General features: G+C 69.8%; 1 protein-coding gene across 3 annotated transcripts in view; it reads left to right on the top strand.

Annotated features, from left to right (window-relative positions):
* The window catches only part of LOC132215885 (collagen alpha-1(VII) chain-like), a 32,700-nt gene extending 16,396 nt beyond the window's left edge, over positions 1-16,304 (top strand). For 2 of the 3 annotated variants that reach the window (XM_059664813.1, XM_059664814.1), the window contains 54 exons: positions 915-950; positions 1,027-1,062; positions 1,436-1,531; positions 1,649-1,684; positions 1,759-1,794; positions 1,881-1,928; positions 2,213-2,248; positions 2,362-2,481; positions 2,561-2,761; positions 2,849-2,884; positions 2,956-3,009; positions 3,182-3,250; positions 3,327-3,371; positions 3,480-3,542; positions 3,683-3,727; positions 4,013-4,048; positions 4,136-4,171; positions 4,320-4,364; positions 4,514-4,546; positions 4,700-4,762; positions 4,844-4,879; positions 4,953-5,033; positions 5,160-5,228; positions 5,326-5,361; positions 5,435-5,476; positions 5,574-5,618; positions 5,694-5,738; positions 7,235-7,270; positions 7,352-7,411; positions 7,508-7,615; positions 7,720-7,791; positions 7,913-7,948; positions 8,110-8,169; positions 8,282-8,326; positions 8,518-8,553; positions 8,666-8,701; positions 8,795-8,851; positions 8,998-9,069; positions 9,546-9,617; positions 9,861-9,896; positions 10,166-10,246; positions 10,426-10,479; positions 10,548-10,601; positions 10,680-10,742; positions 11,092-11,154; positions 11,250-11,366; positions 11,510-11,587; positions 11,683-11,736; positions 11,870-11,918; positions 12,431-12,463; positions 13,030-13,107; positions 13,263-13,352; positions 13,445-13,639; positions 14,124-14,920. In XM_059664813.1, the coding sequence (XP_059520796.1) occupies positions 915-950; positions 1,027-1,062; positions 1,436-1,531; positions 1,649-1,684; positions 1,759-1,794; positions 1,881-1,928; positions 2,213-2,248; positions 2,362-2,481; positions 2,561-2,761; positions 2,849-2,884; positions 2,956-3,009; positions 3,182-3,250; positions 3,327-3,371; positions 3,480-3,542; positions 3,683-3,727; positions 4,013-4,048; positions 4,136-4,171; positions 4,320-4,364; positions 4,514-4,546; positions 4,700-4,762; positions 4,844-4,879; positions 4,953-5,033; positions 5,160-5,228; positions 5,326-5,361; positions 5,435-5,476; positions 5,574-5,618; positions 5,694-5,738; positions 7,235-7,270; positions 7,352-7,411; positions 7,508-7,615; positions 7,720-7,791; positions 7,913-7,948; positions 8,110-8,169; positions 8,282-8,326; positions 8,518-8,553; positions 8,666-8,701; positions 8,795-8,851; positions 8,998-9,069; positions 9,546-9,617; positions 9,861-9,896; positions 10,166-10,246; positions 10,426-10,479; positions 10,548-10,601; positions 10,680-10,742; positions 11,092-11,154; positions 11,250-11,366; positions 11,510-11,587; positions 11,683-11,736; positions 11,870-11,918; positions 12,431-12,463; positions 13,030-13,107; positions 13,263-13,352; positions 13,445-13,639; positions 14,124-14,140 (3,276 nt within the window). In that variant the 3' untranslated portion in view covers positions 14,141-14,920. Of the gene's footprint in view, positions 1-914; positions 951-1,026; positions 1,063-1,435; positions 1,532-1,648; positions 1,685-1,758; positions 1,795-1,880; positions 1,929-2,212; positions 2,249-2,361; positions 2,482-2,560; positions 2,762-2,848; positions 2,885-2,955; positions 3,010-3,181; positions 3,251-3,326; positions 3,372-3,479; positions 3,543-3,682; positions 3,728-4,012; positions 4,049-4,135; positions 4,172-4,319; positions 4,365-4,513; positions 4,547-4,699; positions 4,763-4,843; positions 4,880-4,952; positions 5,034-5,159; positions 5,229-5,325; positions 5,362-5,434; positions 5,477-5,573; positions 5,619-5,693; positions 5,739-7,234; positions 7,271-7,351; positions 7,412-7,507; positions 7,616-7,719; positions 7,792-7,912; positions 7,949-8,109; positions 8,170-8,281; positions 8,327-8,517; positions 8,554-8,665; positions 8,702-8,794; positions 8,852-8,997; positions 9,070-9,545; positions 9,618-9,860; positions 9,897-10,165; positions 10,247-10,425; positions 10,480-10,547; positions 10,602-10,679; positions 10,743-11,091; positions 11,155-11,249; positions 11,367-11,509; positions 11,588-11,682; positions 11,737-11,869; positions 11,919-12,430; positions 12,464-13,029; positions 13,108-13,262; positions 13,353-13,444; positions 13,640-13,777; positions 13,817-14,123 lie in introns of those variants that run through there. The other variant, XM_059664815.1, reaches the window with a different exon arrangement.
* The last annotated feature ends 722 nt before the right edge of the window (positions 16,305-17,026 follow it).

Below are 17,026 nucleotides of genomic sequence, written 5' to 3' on the forward strand. Positions count from 1 at the left end.
CACGGGGCACGCAGGCCATCTGCACATGCACATACACGGGACACGCAGGCCATCTGCACATGCAACAGTCCGGGGTGCAGGCACGGAGCACACACGCAGACACGCTGAGATGGGCAGACATGACCCGTGTGTGCACACAGCGGCTGCAGTGAGCTCAGTGGGCACACTGGTGCGCTCAGATGGGCCGACACACCCACACCCACAGCCGTGGCCAGGGTAACCCACAGCCACGGACCAGGAGCCACAGACAAAGGCTGTATGAGCAGACATGGGGGAGACATACACAGGGCCCGTGGAAACACGTCACACAAGCACCTCCACATGCACTCAGACGTGTGCTAAGACACAGACCCAGGGCCGCATGAGGACCCGTGCTGGGACTTGGCGAGACACACATCCAAGGCTCGGACATGTACACGTTCTGGGACATGGACACGTGCATCTGTATCCGTAGTTGCTCATACACATACATGCGTCACACATACTGAGATGATACACATAGTTGCAGACAAGTCACACAGACACTCCTCAAGCCCCAGGGACGTACAGACACGTGTTCACCCAGTGCGTGCGGCATAAGCCCCGCCCACACGCACCTACCCAGTGTCGCCCACGGGACACGCAGACCCACGCACAGGCACACGTGCTGACACACAGACCCAGGATATGTGCAGGCAGGGGGTTACGTGTAGGAAGCCAGAGACAGAGCATATGTGTAGTTACGGGTGGAGCCAGCAGACCTGCACAGGCGCACCCGCTGGCGTGCAGCAGCTCCCACGGATGGTCACAGGCCACAGGCCACAGGCTCCGAGACCACGGAGGCGGGGAGCTGTGGGCTCGGAGGGTCACCTGACCGCTGCCCAGACGGTCAGACGCTGGAGCTGTTTGGGCTGATGTGCGTCCTCTGTCCGCAGGGAGAAGCTGGGGACCCCGGCGAGGACGGGAGGAAGGTAAAGCCCCGCCCCTGAGCTTCGCCCGGCCCCAGACCAGGCCCGCGGCTGCAGCGCCCCTGTCTTCCTCCCACAGGGAGAGAAGGGAGACGCGGGCGCCCCCGGGAGAGAAGTGAGTACGAGTCCTCTGCAACCTCTAGCCCATGACCCTGACCCTGACCTGACGCTGACCCTGACCCTGATGTTGACCCTGACGCTGACCCATGACCCTGACGCTGACCCTGACCCATGACCCTGACGCTGACCCTGACCCTGACACTGACACTGACGCTGACCCATGACCCTGATGCTGACGCTGACCCATGACCCTGACCCATGACCCTGACGCTGACCCTGACGCTGACCCATGACCCTGACCCTGACCCTGATGCTGACCCATGACCCTGACGCTGACTCATGACCCTGACCCTGACCCTGACCCTGACCCTGGGATATGGCTCTGGTCGTTCTGGGACCTCAGGGCCTGATGCCGGCTGCCTCCACAGGGTCACGATGGCCCCAAGGGTGACCGCGGAGCCCCTGGGAGCCCTGGCCTCCCCGGCCCCCCGGGCCTCCCCGGGCAGGTGGGCCCTCCCGGCCAGGTGAGTGTCCAGGGGGAACGTAGGACTTGGGAGCAACAGCGGCCATGGCGTCCCCACCGGACCCCCCCCCCCCGGGCCCACGGCCCTGTGTGACCCCCGTGTTCTGTCACGTCTCAGGGTTTCCCTGGCGTCCCAGGAAGTCCGGGCCCCAAGGTGAGCGGTGGGCTGGGGAGGAGGTGGGGAGGCTGCGGGCTGGGCACCCCCACCTGACCGTTGTTTGTGCTCAGGGTGACCGAGGGGACACCGGATCCAAAGGCGAGCAGGTGAGGTCCCCCCTTTCCCCTGCCCAGCCCCCCCACACGCGCACACGCCCCCACGCGGCCCAGCACCCTGTCTCTTCTGTGCCCAGGGCCTCCCCGGCGAGCGCGGCCTGAGAGGAGAGCCAGGGAGCGGCCCGGTGAGTGGTGGGGCCTCCGGGGCCCCCTCCCTGTCGCCCCGTGTGAGGTCCCACAGTCTGTCCTGTTGGCTCGGCCACCGGCCCTGCTGGATTCCTGCAGCCTCCCCTTGGGAACCTGGGCAAGGGGACACGCCAGGCGGGGCTCCCAGTGGCCTGGCGCCCTCAACCCGGGGCTGAGGGCCCTGGAGAAAGGCCGGGGAGCAGGCATGGAGGCCAATCCCCGTGTGAAGGGAGGGGCACGGCTGTCTCCCGCGGGCACCCCCTCACCCAGCCTGTGTTTCCAGAATGTGGAGCGGCTGCTGGAAAACATTGGGATCAAGGTCGGTGGTTTGGGGTCTGGGTGTGGGCACGGGGGTGGGGGGTGGGGGGGGAGGGGGGAAGACGGGGCGGGAGCCAGGGCCTGGGCTGCAGCAACAGCCCCTCCCTGTCTCAGACCTCAGCCCTGCGGGAGATGGTGGAGACCTGGCACGAGAGCTCTGGGCAGCTCCTGCCCGGGCCTGAGCGGCGCGGCCCCAAGGGGGACCCAGGCGAGCAGGGCCCCCCAGGCAAGCAGGTGTGTGCAGGCCGCTCGGTGGGCGCCCGGTGGGGGGCAGGGTCGCAGGGCCACCAGCACTCACTCTTCCCTCCGCCAGGGCCCCATCGGCTTCTCCGGAGACCGCGGGCCCAAGGGAGACCGTGGAGACCCCGGCCCGCAGGGGCCACCCGGCCTGGCCCTCGGGGAGAGGGGCGCCCCGGGACCTCCTGGCCTGGCCGGGGAGCCCGGGAAGCCTGGCATTCCTGGGCTCCCGGGCTCGGCTGGGGTCACGGGGGAGGCAGGAAGGCCAGGAGAACGGGTGAGCCTGGGGGATGCCGGGAGCCAGGGAAGGGGGGTCAGGGGCTGGACTCCCCACAAACATACCCACCCCCTCTGTGCACTTCAGGGAGAACGGGGAGAGAAAGGAGAACGCGGAGAACAGGTGAGCTGGGCGGCCTTGGGGCGGCGCCGCCTAAGGCCTGGCGAGGCAGCCACCCCCTCTCTTTCCTGCAGGGCAGAGCCGGCCCCCCGGGCCTCCCCGGACCCCCCGGACCGCCCGGCGACAAGGTGCCCGCCCCGCCCCCGCCTGTGCCTGCTGTCGCTGGGAAGCCGCCTTTAGTGTAGCCCGGAAACGCCATGTGGTGTCTCTGACCCCATGACCTCTGGCCCCTGTGACCTGGGATGACCTCTCCATCCTCCGTGACGGACGCATCTCTCCCCTCTGACCTTGTGCTCGTAGGTGGACGTGGACAAGCCAGGTCCTGGGCCGTCTGGGGAGCAAGGACCCCCCGGACCCAAGGGCACGAAGGTCGGTGTGTGGGGTCAGCCTGGGGCCCACCTCCTGCCCGGGGCCCGGGGCCTGGCCTGACATGTCGTCCCCACAGGGGGAGCCAGGCAGTGACGGCGACCGAGGCCCCAAAGGAGACAGGGTGAGCCCCCCGCCCCTGACCCCGCCCCCTCCCCTGCGGGGCCTGCTGGGCGGGTGTGTGGGCACCGGTGTGGGCAGTGACGGGCCTCAGCAAGCTACTCACCTGCAGGGGGCGCCGGGCATCAAGGGCGAGCAGGGGGAGCCTGGACAGAGGGGCCAAGGCGGCATCCCGGTGAGTCCTGCGGGCGCCTGTGGGCTCACCAGCGGCACCTGGACCAGCGTCTGCAGCGCCTGGGACGGGAGGAGGGGGGACAGACGGACAGACTGTGGGGCGGGGTAGGGACAGCGCGGCCTGAAACCCCTTCTCTTCAGGGTCTGCCGGGAGAGCGCGGTGTGGCTGGGCCCGAAGGGAAGCCGGTGAGTGGAGGCAGGAGGAGCTGGGCTCGGGCTGCTGTGACCCCTGCTCCCCGGGGCTCAGTGACGGGGGTGGGGGTGGGGGCCTGTGAGCCGGGTGTGAGTGCGGACGCAGGATGTGTGTGTGTGTGGGGGGGGGGTATCTGTGCATCTGCACGCACAGGCCCGTGTGTGCTGTCCGTGAGGAGCTGCTTTGGGCATGGATGGGGTGACCTGTGCTGGGGGTGGAGGCATGGACGTGCCCCAGTGAGGCCCGGATCGAGGCTCAGCAGCCCCTTCTCTCTCCAGGGTCTGCAAGGTCCAAGGGGGGCCCCTGGCCCAGCGGTGAGTACCCAGAATCCTCCCCTCCGGCCCCTCCCGCCCAGCCCCCACAGTGGGCAGCACGGCCTCCTCGGACCCTCTCTCCCACAGGGTGGCCACGGAGACCCTGGACCACCCGGGGCCCCGGTGAGTGACAGGCGGCACTGCCCCGCAAGGGGGGGCACGGGGGGAGGGTCAGGCCCCACGGAGGAGCCAGACCTTGTCTGTGTTCATCCCTGAGCCCAGGGGGGTGGCTCTGACCCCTGACCCCTGCCCTCGACACCTCTCTCTCTAGGGTCTCGCCGGCCCCGCGGGGCCGCAGGGGCCGTCGGGGCTGAAGGTGAGTGCAGGCGTGTGCGGGTGTGGCTGGGAGGAGCCGTGCAGCGCGGGGTACCCTCTGCCCCCCGCTGGGCTGAGCGCCAAGGTGCCCACCTGGCGGCTGTGGGCGGGGCTGCGAGCTGCTGTGGGGCTCATGTCTGGTCTTCGCAGGGGGAGCCTGGAGAGACGGGACCACCAGGACGGGTGAGTGGCCAGGCCGTGGCCAGAGTCGCAGGGCGGGGGGGTGGCTGGGCCACGGTCAGAGTCGCAGGGCGGGGGGGGGGTGGCCAGGCCATGGCCAGGCGTGGCCAGACTCACAGGGCGGGGGGTGGGCGCCTGCTGACTTCTCTCCCCCAGGGCCTGCCTGGACCTCCCGGACCCGTGGGCCTCCCCGGGCCCCCCGGTGCTTCGGGCCTGGTGGTGAGTGAGCCCCCCGCCCCGCGGGCCCCCGTCCCTGCCCGTGCTCCTGCCTCCCCCTCACAGTCGACTTCTCTCCCTCAGGGCCCCCAGGGGTCGCCGGGTTTGCCTGGACAAGTGGTGAGTCCTGAGGTCGGGGCTGGGTTCGGGTCGGGCGGCAGCGGGCAGGCCCCTGACGGAGCCCTCCTCCCAGGGGGAGACCGGGAAGCCGGGAGCCCCGGGTCGCGATGGTGCTGGAGGCAAAGACGGAGACCGAGGAGCCCCGGGCCTGCCGGTGTGTGTTCCCAGGGCAGCTCCCTGAGGCTGCGACAGGGCTCCTGGGGGAGGGGGAGGAGGGGGAGGGGGGAGGGGGAAGGGGGAGGGTGGGGGAGGCACTGAGCGCCTCCCTGTTCTGCCACAGGGATCGCCAGGCCTGCCTGGCCCTGTCGGACCTAAAGGAGAACCTGGACCCATGGGGACGCCTGGACAGGTGACCTTTGCCCCCCAGCATGGTTTGCAGGGCCCACCCAGGGCAGAGTGTGGGGGTCGCTGCAGGAGGTGCGGGAACTCACTGGCCTTCCCCACAGGCTGTGGTCGGGCCCCCTGGAGTGAAGGGAGAGAAGGTGAGTGTGGGGGTGCCCGGGAGGTGGGGCGCAGGGGTGGGCCCGGGATCCCCACTGAGCCCTCTCCCCGCAGGGAGCCCCCGGAGACCTTGCTCGAGACCTGGTGGGAGAGCCGGTGAGTGTGGCGCCTCCGTCCGCATCTGCGTGCCCTCTGACCTCCGGCTTTGGGAGCTGGCCCTTCTGTGACCTGCTGCCTCCCCCCTTCTCTGCAGGGAGCCAAAGGGGACCGTGGACTGCCCGGGCCGCGGGGCGAGAAGGTGAGGGGCCGGCCCCAGGCGGAGCGCTGGGCGGGGGAGGGAGCGTGGCCTGACCCTCACCCCCTTTCTGTGCAGGGAGAAGCCGGCCGAGCCGGGGAGCCCGGAGACCCTGGGGAGGATGTGAGTCTGGTCTGGCGCGGAGCCTGGGTGGAGGGGTTCCCTCGCACACACGGGCGTCCCGGCCTGCACCCTGTCTGAGCCCGCGCTGGGCACGCCCCGTTCATGTGCTCGGCCGCACTCCCCGGGCGCAGCCGTCTCGCTTCCGTGTGTCCAGCCCCGGCCCCCGGCTCCTGCCCCCCTCCCAGTCTCGGGGCAGCAGCATGTGTGTGGCCCCTTCCCGCCCGTCTGTGCTTCGCGTACGAGTTGGGTCTGTGAACAGGACGTGTCCGATCCACGCGTCACATTCACGGTCCGCGTGGCCGGCTCACTGTGAGCTCCACGTGTCTGGTCACACTGAGCGTCCCTCTGTCTGTGCCCTCGTGAGTCCCTGATCACCTCTGAGCTCCCTCCAGCTAGTCCCTGGCTACATGTCCACGTCCCCGGGTGCCCGCGGCCACACCTCTAAGTTCCTGGGTGCCCATGGCCGCACGTCCGCGTCCCTGGGTTCCCGCGGCCACACCTCTAAGTTCCTGGGTGCCCGTGGCCACACCTCTAAGTTCCTGGGTTCCCGTGGCCACATCTCTAAGTTCCTGGGTGCCCGTGGCCACACCTCTAAGTTCCTGGGTGCCCGTGGCCACACCTCGATAAGTTCCTGGGTTCCCGTGGCCACATCTCTAAGTTCCTGGGTTCCCGCGGCCACACCTCTAAGTTCCTGGGTTCCCGTGGCCACATCTCTAAGTTCCTGGGTTCCCGTGGCCACATCTCTAAGTTCCTGGGTGCCCGTGGCCACACCTCTAAGTTCCTGGGTGCCCGTGGCCACACCTCGATAAGTTTCTGGGTGCCCGTGGCCACACGTCCGCGTCCCCGGGTGCCCGTGGCCACACCTCTAAGTTCCTGGGTGCCCGTGGCCACACCTCGATAAGTTTCTGGGTGCCCGTGGCCACACGTCCGCGTCCCCGGGTGCCCGTGGCCACACCTCTAAGTTCCTGGGTGCCCGTGGCCACACCTCGATAAGTTTCTGGGTGCCCGTGGCCACACGTCCGCGTCCCCGGGTGCCCGTGGCCACACCTCTAAGTTCCTGGGTGCCCGTGGCCACACCTCTAAGTTCCTGGGTTCCCGTGGCCACATCTCTAAGTTCCTGGGTGCCCGTGGCCACACCTCTAAGTTCCTGGGTGCCCGTGGCCACACCTCTAAGTTCCTGGGTTCCCGCGGCCACACCTCTAAGTTCCTGGGTTCCCGTGGCCACATCTCTAAGTTCCTGGGTGCCCGTGGCCACACCTCTAAGTTCCTGGGTGCCCGTGGCCACACCTCGATAAGTTTCTGGGTGCCCGTGGCCACACGTCCGCGTCCCCGGGTGCCCGTGGCCACACCTCTAAGTGTCCAGGTGCCCGCGGCCACACGTCTGCGTCCCTGGGTGCCCGCGACCACATCTACACGCGGCTCACGGGGACCCTGTTGGAGCGGCCTGAGCTGGGGCGCACATTCTCCTCAAGCGCTGCTTCCTTTGCCTTTTTCAGGGCTTTAAAGGGGCCCCAGGACTCAAGGGTCAGAAGGTACGTGCGCCCCAAAGTGTCCCGGCTTGGGGTGGCGGCCCTGAGACTCCCTGCGCCTAACCTGTCCCCTTTCCCTCGAAGGGTGACCCGGGAGTCGGGGTGCAGGGCCCCCCTGGGCCAAGCGGTCCTCCAGGTGCGAAGGTAAGTCGCTGCCCCGTCCCCAGGTGGGGGCAGGGGGCATTCGGGGGCCAGGCTGGGAGGGCCCGGGACACTCCTGCCTTGGCTCTCTGTGTCCAGGGGGACGTGGGCGCCTCGGGTCCCCCCGGCGCTCCCGGCATCGTCGGCTTCCCTGGCCAGACGGGCCCCCGGGGAGAGACGGGTCAGCCGGGCCCCGGCGGAGAGCGGGTAAGGGCGCTGCGGGGCAGCAGGTGGAGAGGGGGCGGGAGGGGGCGGCCAGGCAGTCGGGGAGGCCCCCGGTCACTCTGCTCCTCTCGCTCACTTTCCGGTAGGGCCTGGCCGGCGCCCCAGGGAGAGAGGGGGCCCCAGGTCCCTCGGGGCCTCCGGGACCGCCAGGGCCGGCGGTGAGTAGGGGTGCCCACCCCGCGTCCGTCCGTCCGCAGGAGAGCCTGGGTGGGCAGCGCCTCGCCGGGTGGCTGGGGGGCGCCTCCGAGGGGCCGGGACCTCACCTCCCTCTGCCCACAGGGGGCACCCGGGGCCTCCGGACTCAAAGGAGACAAGGCAGGTGCACAGTGCTGACCCCTGACCCCTGACCCTCCACCCCCTGACCCCTCCACCCCACTGACCCCATCACCCCTCCAACCCACTGACCTACCACAGCCCTCCGCCCTCCCCCCACCCCGATTCCTGGCTCTTACCCCTGGTGTCCTGCTGACCTGCAGGGGAACCCTGGAGCAGGGCTGCCCGGGGCGCGTGGAGAGCGCGGGGAGCCGGGTGTCCGGGTACGTACCTGTCCGCGGCCACGCCCACTGGACGAGCCACCTGGGACCCCCTCATGGCTCATCTCGCCTGTAACCCCACTTGTGACTCAGTGAATTCAATGTCACCATCCAGGGCGAAGACGGCCACCCCGGCCCGGAGGGACCTCGAGGCCCTGCGGTGGGTCCCCGGGAGGCGTGGGGCGGCTCTAGCACCTGCCCGGCCCTCTGTGCGCGGGGACTCCCTCTGCCCGGGCTCCGCTCTGGGCCTTTGTCCCCCCAATTCCCTGGGGCCCCCCATACCCCCACCCCTGACCTGTCTCCCCACTGGCCCCCCAGAGCCGCTGAGCTCACAGGCTTCTTCTCTCACAGGGCCCCCCAGGCAGCCGCGGGGAGCGCGGGGAGAAGGTAAGGACTTGGGAAAGGCCTGGGTGCATGCGTGGAGGTGGGGGGTGGCCTTGTAAGTCAGGGCTTGGGGACCCCTCCGTCTGGGGGAGACTCACACTCTTGCACCCCACAGGGCGACCCTGGAGCCGCGGGGCTGAAGGGTGACAGGGTGAGTGTGGGCCTGGGGGAGGCGAGGGGGGGCTCGGGGCTCCTGACGCCTCTGACTACCCCATTCCCCCCTCCCCCTTCCCCGTCCACGCAGGGCGACTCGGCGATAGTTCTGGGGCCTCCGGGGCCGCGGGGTGCCAAGGGGGACATGGTGAGTGGCTGCTCCCTGTGCAGACTCGGTCTCCCTGGGGTACGGGTGGGACTCCCGGGGGGGGGGGGGCAGGGCCAGGAGATCCGAGAGCTCAAACCCTCAGAGGGTGAGAGACCTCCAGCCCCTGCCCCTGCCCCCTGACCCAGGGTGAGCGAGGGCTGCGAGGTGCAGATGGCGAGAAAGGACCTCGCGGAGACACTGGGACTCCTGGAGAGAAGGTGTGGGGAGAGGGTGCTCTCTCGGGTCAGGAGGGGTTCCTGGGAGGCTGGGAGGGGAGCGTGGGCGGGAGGGGGGGTGAGAGGGGGAAGGGGATCAGGGGGAGGGGTCGGTCGCCACAGTGACCTCTGGGTCAGCCGGACAGCGGACAGCGGACCTGGGGGCTCCACAGAGGCTCAAGGGCCACAGCCGAGGTGGGGGGGAGGGGCGCGGCTCTGGGAACAGGAAAAGGCTTCTTGGGGATGAGGGGCACCCCAGGTGGGTTTAGGGGCCCAGTGGTAAGAGGGAGAGGCCGGACCTGGGGACCTGGGGTGGGACACGGGCCAGTCCACGGGCTGGAAGGGGAGGTGCGGGGGCTGGAAGGGAAGGTGCGGGGGCTGGAAGGGAAGGTGCGGGCGTAGAGGAGCCGCTGGCAGGTCCCAGCCCACCCAGCCTCCAGCCTGTGGGGCGCTGACGGTCCCTCCCGGTCACCCCGCAGGGCACCAAGGGGGAGCCGGGCGACAAGGGCGCGGCCGGGTCGCTGGGAGCACGCGGACCCACAGGACCTCAGGCAAGCCCTCCCCGGCACAGACCTGCCACACGCCACACGCCACACGCACACACATGGCCCATGGTGCCCCGGGCGTTGGCGGGTTTCCGGGCTCCCTCCCTGTTGGCCACGTGTGTTCCCACAGGATCGGGGTGCTGCCGGGCCCTGACCCCGTCCCCCCCCCCGCCCGGCTGCATATGCAGCAGGCAGGCCGCATGGGGAACAGTCACACTCAGGGGCCACCTCCCTCCCCGTTTCCCGCAGGGGGAGCCCGGTGCTGCGGGGATCCCTGGAGACCCGGTAAGGTGCCCCCTGCTCGTGTGGCGACCTTTGACCCCATGACGACCCCGTACTCTATGGTGTCGTCAAGTTGCTTGCGGCCCCCACCTCACAGTGACCCCTAGGATGGGTCCACCCAGGTGGAGACCCCTGTCCCCCTGGAACACCCTGCCCTCCCAGGGACTCTGCCCCCCGAGGGTGCCTCACCCCCACGGTGTCCCCTGTGTTATACCCGGACGACTCCCTCTGACCCTCCCTGACCCCCCGACTTCGTGTTGCCCTCTCCCCAGGGATCCCCAGGAAAGGATGGAGCCCCCGGCGTCCGCGGGGAAAAAGGAGAGATGGGCTTTGTGGGTCCCCGGGGCCTCAAGGTGGGAAGGGACTGGGTTTTTCCTGGTCGGGCGGCCTGATGTTGGAGGGCGGTGTCTGGGGTCGGGTCAGGGGTCGGGGTCAGAGGTTGCGGTGTCCAGGTTGACGGTGGGCTGGTAGGTCAGGCCGGTTCGGAAGCGGTTTCAGGGCTCGGGGTCCCTTCCACCTCTTTTCCCCGCAGGGCGAGCGTGGGGTGAAGGGCGCCTGTGGCCTGCATGGAGAGAAGGGTGATAAGGTACGGAGGGGAGGGGGCTGGGCGGCGGCAGGGCCCGAGGCCTCGGCTGACCCTCCACTGACCCGTAGGGAGAGGCCGGGCCCCCGGGCCGACACGGGCTGGCAGGACACAAGGGAGACATGGTGAGTGCAGGGGCACCCAGGACGGGGAGAGGGTGGGGGGCCGGGGCCTCGCTCACCGCTCACGTCTTCTCTCCCCAGGGGGAGCCGGGGGAGCCGGGCCAGGTGGGGGCCCCTGGCAAGGAGGGCCTGATCGGCCCCAAGGTACGGGCCTCTCCCCAGTGGGCACCGGGGCGTGGGGGGCGGGGGGCAGGGCGGCTGCGACGGGCCCGGGGCTCAGGAGCGGGAAGCTGTGGGGCTGGGACACTGGCTGGTCTTGAGGCTTCGGGGTGGGGGGTGGGACGGAGGGATGGAGGTGGGCAGGTTCCTGCGATCAGGGCCGAGGGTCAGTGTGGGAGGGAGGGAGAGTCAGGGCGGCGGCTACAGAGGGGGCGGGTCCCGGGAGCCCCGTGGCTGCAGGTCCAGGCTCAGAGGGTCCTCGGTGCTTGGGCTGCGGAAGGGTGGCCGTTGGAGGCCGAGGCGGAGGGTCTCTCATGCTTCCTTCCGTTGCCAGGGCGACCGAGGCTTTGACGGGCAGTCGGGGCCCAAGGGTGACCAGGGCGAGAAAGGGGAGCGGGTAAGTCGAGGCCGAGGCCGTGGGGGGCTGGGGCTCTCCGGAAGGGGCGCGTCTTCGGGGGCTCCGAGCACTGACCCTGACCTGTTTCTCCCCAGGGCTTCCCAGGAATTGGGGGCCTCCCAGGGCCCAGGGGCAGTGACGGTGCTAGTGGTCCCCCCGGGCCGCCCGGCAGTGTGGGCCCCAAAGGCTCGGAAGGACTCCAGGGCCAGAAGGTGAGGGGCCCTGACCCTGGCACTTGACCCCTGAACCTGCCCGACTCTCTCAGCCTCACTAACCTCTGACCCTGTGATCCCCAAATGCCCTACTTCTGACCCCAGACCTCTGACCCCGCTCACTCGGCCCTTGTGTCCGACAGGGTGAGCGAGGTCCCCGTGGAGAGAGTCTGGTGGGTGCCCCTGGCGCCCCTGGGGCCCCCGGAGAGAGGGGGGAGCAGGTGAGTGGGGATTCCTGGGCTTGGGGTCAGGGACTGGGGTGACCTCTGCTGTCCCTGAGGTCAGAGGTCACAGCCTGGTCCCCCGTTGCACGTAGGGGCGGCCTGGACCTGCTGGCCCCCGAGGCGAGAAGGGAGAAGCCGCGCTGACAGTGAGTGTGGCCGGGTGGGCTGGGCCCTGCCCCCGGACCAACATCCTGACCCCTGACCCCTGACCCCGGGCCCTGGACCCTGGCTTGACGCTGTCCCTCCGCGCTCCCTGCCTCGTGTGCCCGGTGCTCCCAGGAGGACGACATTCGGGGCTTTGTGCGTCAGGAGATGAGTCAGCACTGCGGTGAGTGGGCCCCACCCCAGCACCCGGCAGGGCCAGGCGGTGCCGAGAGCATTCGGGGGGGCAGGAGTCAAGGAGGGGGTGGGGATGGGGGGGACCAGGACTTCCCCGCGGAGACCCAGGAGGAGCGGGTGGACTGTGGTCCCTGAGGCCCAGTGTGGCGTGTGTGTGGTGGTGGGGGGCTCTGGCCCCGGGGCCTGACGTGGGGGGGGACCGAGCTGGTCCCGGGGCCTGACGTGGGGGGGGGGACCGAGCTGGCCCCGGGGCCTGACGTGGGGGGGGCTCTGGCCCTGGGGCACCTGCCCCCCACCCGCTGTCTCACTCCAGCCTCTTTCTGACCGGCACTGTCTCCTCTCTCTCTCCCTTTGTTCCCAACGTCTCTCCATCCTTCCTCGGCCCCCGCTCTGTCTCCCCCTGTGCTCTCTGGTCCCTCCTCTCCGTCCCTGCCTGTGTGCGCGCCCCCCCCCCCCCCACTCCCCGCTCCCTCTCATTGTGCCTCCTGTCCTCCGCTCCAGCCTGCCAGGGTCAGTTCCTCGCATCTGGATCCCGTGAGTAGTTTCCTGGCATTTTCTGCCCCACAACTTCCCTCCCCCCAGGCCTCCTGCCCATCACCTGGCCCTCTCAGCAGGGGTGGGGCTGGGTGGCACAGTGGTGCCCCGGTCCTGCGCCCCCTACCCTGCTCACCCTGCACCCCCCTCCCTGCTCACCCTGTACCCCCTCTCCCTGCTCACCCTGCACCCCCTCCCTGCTCACCCTGCACCCCTCTTCCTGCTCACCCTGCACCCCCTCCCTGCTCACCCTGCACCCCCTCCCTGCTCACCCTGCACCCCTCACCCTGCTCACCCTGCACCCCTCTTCCTGCTCACCCTGCACCCCCCTCCCTGCTCACCCTGCACCCCCTCCCTGCTCACCCTGCGCCCCTCACCCTGCTCACCCTGCACCCCTCTTCCTGCTCACCCTGCACCCCCTCCCTGCTCACCCTGCACCCCCTCCCTGCTCACCCTGCACCCCCTCCCTGCTCACCCTGCGCCCCTCACCCTGCTCACCCTGCGCCCCCTCCCTGCTCACCCTGTGCCCCTCACCCTGCTCACCCTGCACCCCTCTTCCTGCTCAGGCCCCCTGCCTAGTTACGCGGACACCAGCAGCCGCCAGCGCCTCCCTGTGCTGCAGGTTTCTCACGCGGAGGAGGAAGGTGAGGGCTGCGCACCCATGGGCGAGGCGGGGGGGGGGGGCACGGACACAGCAGGGCACACGCATGCACATGCGCACACACAGGGGAGGCGTGGCTGGGGCTGGGCAGCCTGATCCTGGCTCCGCAGCGGCCCCCACGGCACCCCCTCCCCGCAGACCGCGTGCCCCCCGAGGACGACGAGTACGAGTACGAGTACCCCGTGGAGGACGCCCAGGACCCCCAGGCTCCCTGGGATGGCGACGGCGGTGAGAGCAGGGCTGGCGCGAGGGTTCGGGGTCAGGGTCCCTCTCAGCTGACCCCCTCCCCCCCGCTGACCTCCTGACGCCCTTGACCCCAGACCCCTGCTCGCTCCCGCTGGACGAGGGCTCCTGCTCTGCCTACACCCTGCGCTGGTACCACCGGTCGGCGGGGGGCACGCGGGCCTGCCACCCCTTCGTCTACGGCGGCTGCGGAGGGAACGCCAACCGCTTTGGGACCCGGGAGGCTTGTGAGCGCCACTGCCTGCCCCCCGGGGCCTCGAGCCAGGGAGCAGGTACGGCCGCCCTCCCCCCCAACGGGGTCCCGAGCCAGGGAGCAGGTATGGCCGCCCCCCCCCCAACGGGGTCCCGAGCCAGGGAGCAGGTACGGCCGCCCCCCCCCCAACGGGGTCCCGAGCCAGGGAGCAGGTACGGCCGCACCCCCCCCAACGGGGTCCCGAGCCAGGGAGCAGGTACGGCCGCCCCCCACAGGGCCCGGCACTGAGCTGTGCAGGTCCGGCCCCCGGGGACGGGTCAGACCCCGACCAAGTCACCAGAGAGGGAGCCTCTCTCCGGGGCCCCCAGGAGGCCCCTCGCGCTCCTTGAAAGAGCTGGTAAGGACCCCTCCCTGAGCCGGAGCCCCAGCCCGTGCCCGGCTCCCTCGCCCAGTGCTGCTGGGGTCCACGCGTGGACGTGGGCGTGGGCGTGGGCGTGGGCGTGGGCAAGGGTGAGGGTGAGGGTGAGGGCAGGTGGCTGAAGACAGCACCCCCCCGCCCCCAGGTGCTCTCCAGCGCTGAGCCCCACATGCGGCTGAAGTTCAGCGGCCCCTGTTGGCCGCGTCTCCGTGGCCCCCGTGGCTTTCCTGGTGCTAGCGGCTCGTGTGCGGGGAGCGTGCACGCGTCCGTCCGTCCGTCATCTCAGTGACTTCCCGTGGGTCTGGCCGTCCCCTGTGGACAGGCCCCCATTGTCGCGCCGGCCGCCCTGGCCGATGGCTCAGTGTGGGGGTGGCCGTGGGCAGTGAGCGGATGTGACTCCGGCGGACCCGCCCCTGCCCCGAGCTGGTGACATGGTGCTGATTCGGGGGCATTAAAGCTGCTGCTGTGAAAGGCGCCTGTGTGACTCTTGGGAGAGGGGGTGTCGGGAGGCAGCTCCCCGGGGGGTCAGGACTGTCCTGCCTGGCGCAGGGCCCCTCTGTCCGGCCCTGGTCACTGTCCTGTGACCCGCGGTCTTCACTTGTCCCCCAAAGAGCAGCTGGGGGTATGTCCTCACTGCCCTCCGAGGGCTGAGTCATAGGTGGGGCTGCCTCGTGCAGCAGCGGCCCCGGCCCCCGGCCCCCACCCAGGGCGCCGAGGGAGATAAATGGGCCCTGAGCGGGCAGCGGCTGAGGCCGCCGCGCGGTCGCCTGGCCCCCTTGGCAGCCCCGGTGCCCTGGTCCTCCCGGAGGAGGCTGCTGCTCCTGGTAGGACGGGGTCGGACGGGCGGGCAGGGCCTCGGGGTTGAGTGGACCTGGGTCTGGGCGAGTGGAGGTCTCTGGACCCGAGGAAGCTCTGGGGTCCCCCACCCCCGCCCCTTGCCCTGGACCTGCTGCGGGGGCCCTCGCTTACACCGCAGGCTGCCCGTGCCCCGCCCTCCGGGGTCCCTGCTCCGCAGCCTGCGGCCGGGGCCTCCCTCCTCCCTGCCGCAGCGCTGCTCTGCCTTCCCTCATCCGTCCCATCTCCTCCCTCCCCCTCATCTCTTTTCTCTCTCCCTCTGTATAACTGTATGTACTCACTCTCCATCTCTGGATTTCTCTGTCTCTCTCCTTTTTAAGGTTTCTTTTTAAATATTTGTATTGATGTCAGAGAGGAAGGGAGAGGAAGAGAGAGATAGAAACATCAGTGATGAGAGAGAATCGTGGATCGGCTGCCTCCTGCACGCCCCACACTGAGGATCGAACCCACAACCCAGGCCTGTGCCCTGACCGGGAATCGAACCCTGACCTCCTGGCTCATAGGCCGATGCTCAACCACTGAGCCACCCAGGCCGGGCCCCGGGCCGATTTCCCTGTCCTTTTATCTATCTCTGTCGCTCACTCTCTTCCTCACCCTCTGTCTCTCTGGCCCCTTCCCTGTCTCCCCCTGACTCTCTCATTGTCCCTTCATCTGTGTCTGTCTATCTCTGGCCCTGGCCTGACCTCAGTCTGTCTCAGGGTCTGGGTCCCCCCTCTCTCTGTCTCCCCCCCACCCCCAGCCTCTGCCCTGAGCCTCTTCTCTCCTCACAGCCTGACTTCGCGATGCCCGGGTGGGCCATGGTGCTGCTGGTCCTGGCGTTGGGCAGTGTCCCGCTGGCCTCAGGGACCCCTGTCCCAGCCCCGCAGCTCCCCCCTCAGCACTCTCCCCAGGCCACTCGCCGCCCTGCGGCCTCGGAGAGCCCCCCACGGAGCCCCCCAGCCAGCCCCGGCCCCCGCCCCGGCCCCCGCATCACCCTCTCGCTGGACGTGCCCCTGGGCCTCCAGCAGATCCTCCTGGCGCAGGCCCGGGCCCGAGCCCTGCGGGAGCAGGCTGCCGCCAATGCCCACATCCTGGCCCACGTGGGCCGCTGAGCCTGGGGGAGGGGCCGCAGCGGAGCCGGACAGCACACTCCGTCCGGGGCCTGGGACGTCGGACTCGCCACGTGGGGCCTCCGCCATGTGGGCCACCTCACACCTGAGCACTTCAGACACCTGTGTCCGGACGGCACAGCGGGTAGCGGCCGAGTAGAGTCTTGCCCACCTGGGGCCCCGCAGACCCCCTGTGTGCCCGACGGCTCGGCCTCGGCCAGAGGTCACTGCCACCTGCAAGCTTGTTACGTGTGGGTGCCCCACGGCCCCGGAGCTTCTGGACACCCCTGCGGTCACTCTCACCACTGCCTCCGAGACCATCCACTGCGACCAGACCCCCAGGCGGCCCCGCCCCTCCTCGCAGAAGCCCTGAGCCTGTTTCCTCGGCCTCCTTCCCGACGGTGACGCCGCCAAGCTCCCGTGACACTGGGTGATGGGTGGACGGAGGGCTCTGGCCTGCAGGAGCGCCCGGTGACCGATGGGAGGGCCGGCCGGAGTCACACCGGCTTCACTGTGGGGCACCCAGGCAGGGACACGGAGCTGTCACCGGGCTCTGCTGCCCCGCCCACTCCCCGCCCCCCACGCTGGCCCCTTGGCGTGGAAGGAGTAGGTTTTGCCTTATTTCACACTCTTTTAAAAAATATATATTTTTATTGGTTTCAGAGAGGAAGGGAGAGAGAAACATCAATGATGGGAGAGAACCCATTGATCGGCTGCCTCCTGTGCGCCCCCCACTGGGGATCGAGCCCGCAACCCGGGCCTGTGCCCTGACGGGAATCACACCGTGATCTCCTGGTTCGTGGGTGGATGCCCAGCCGCTGAGCCACGCCGGTGGGGCTTATCTCACACTCGGGTCTCCATTGCTGGGCCCGAGAGGGACTGGCCTGGGTGGTGTGGACGGCTGGCTGAGGGCGGGCAGACCGGGGCTGGGCAGACAGCTCCCGCTGGACAGGGCAGAACGGGGTGTGGACGGCTCAGGGGGAAAGAGGCAGAGCTGGCCGAGCAGCCGCTGGAGTGGGTGCCCTGGTGCTGATCTGGGGAAGGCAGCCGCGGGGGGCGGGCCGGGGCGGGGCTGCAGGGGCGGGGCCCCAGGGCACACTCCCCT

Source organism: Myotis daubentonii, chromosome 14, assembly GCF_963259705.1.
Source record: "Myotis daubentonii chromosome 14, mMyoDau2.1, whole genome shotgun sequence".
Classification (NCBI taxonomy): Eukaryota; Metazoa; Chordata; class Mammalia; order Chiroptera; family Vespertilionidae; genus Myotis; species Myotis daubentonii.